At 52.6% G+C, this 1,134-nt stretch overlaps 1 protein-coding gene across 1 annotated transcript; it reads right to left on the reverse strand.

Moving 5' to 3' along the window:
- Positions 1 to 307: 307 nt before the first annotated feature.
- Positions 308 to 1,128, reverse strand: MCL1 (myeloid cell leukemia 1; the record flags this gene model as incomplete). Its single annotated transcript, XM_010139020.1, has 2 exons — positions 308 to 424; positions 907 to 1,128. Coding segments are annotated over 2 exons (339 nt in total), but the record flags the coding sequence as incomplete, so codon positions are not given.
- Positions 1,129 to 1,134: the final 6 nt, after the last annotated feature.

A 1,134-nucleotide genomic window follows, 5' to 3' on the forward strand; every position in this document is an offset into this window, starting at 1 on the left:
CAGACAGGTTCCCTCCAGGATAAAACTGAAGCAGTCCGCTGGAGCTGTCTGTCATCATTGTCTTGAAAGAAGCAGAACATCAGTTCTTCCACTTTTTCTTCCCAAAGCAATAAATCCTCATCAGTACCCACAATCTGTCCGTATCACACCTTCCTTCTTAGAAAGGATTGCTCAGGGTATGCCTAGATAGTCTCCTTAGGTCACTCAAGTCCAGCTTCTAAGTACACACAGGAGGAAGTGATCAGCTCGCCAGCCCCAAAGAGAGCTGGTCCACCCAGAGTTCTGTCCCTCTGCACCACGCTCAGGCTCACCGGATCATGTAGGCCAAGCTTGCACCCAGTCCAGCCACACCTGCAAACGCCATCAGTAAATTTCTGACACTGCCTTCTAGGTCCTCAACTCGAAAGAAGTCGACAAAGCCCTCCTAGGAGAAAGAAGGGAAAGTCATTTCCGTGTCAGCCAGCCCTCTTTGGCAGGAAGGCATAGGAAGCCTGGCAGAGGGAGCTGGGGTACAGTCTGCCCAGCACATCTGAGTGTGCTCCCCCACACTCCTGATGGTCACAGCCTGCCCCAGTGGCAGCACCAGGGCACAGCACCAAGGCAGCCGTGGACCAGCTTCAAGCAAGCCCAGTGCACCCAGGGTTCACTCGGCACTGGGAATGCTGCCTGCTCCATGCTGGGTGGGGGCACAGCTTTAGGTCAAGAGTGCGTCAGGCAGCTCATTACAAGGAGCTCCTGAAACACCAGAATTTCAGCTAGGTGTTTCAGACCATAGTTTTAACCAGAGCAGTGAGTCATTGCTGCGCTCCGCTGACACACGTGGTTGTCAGTGAGCAGATCACAGAAACAGGAAAATACTGGATTGCTCTGAAAAGCTCCCAGTGTTCAGGACAGACAATGACTCACCCAGCCTCCCTGGCTCATCAGCCACTCGTGTTTCGATGAGACGAGCGCGTCAGTGATGATTCCTGCCAGCGAACTGATACACTTCTCCTGGTTGATGTTTTTCAGGTGTTTTGCAACAAAGGCACCAAATGAGATGAGCGTCACCACTCGACCCCAGTTTGTTACTCCATCGCTGAACATGTGAGCAGCCACTTCACGCACTGACTGTAGATCTTCCTCTGTCTGGAT

Source organism: Buceros rhinoceros, unplaced genomic scaffold (genome assembly GCF_000710305.1).
Source record: "Buceros rhinoceros silvestris isolate BGI_N320 unplaced genomic scaffold, ASM71030v1 scaffold21356, whole genome shotgun sequence".
NCBI lineage: Eukaryota > Metazoa > Chordata > Aves > Bucerotiformes > Bucerotidae > Buceros > Buceros rhinoceros.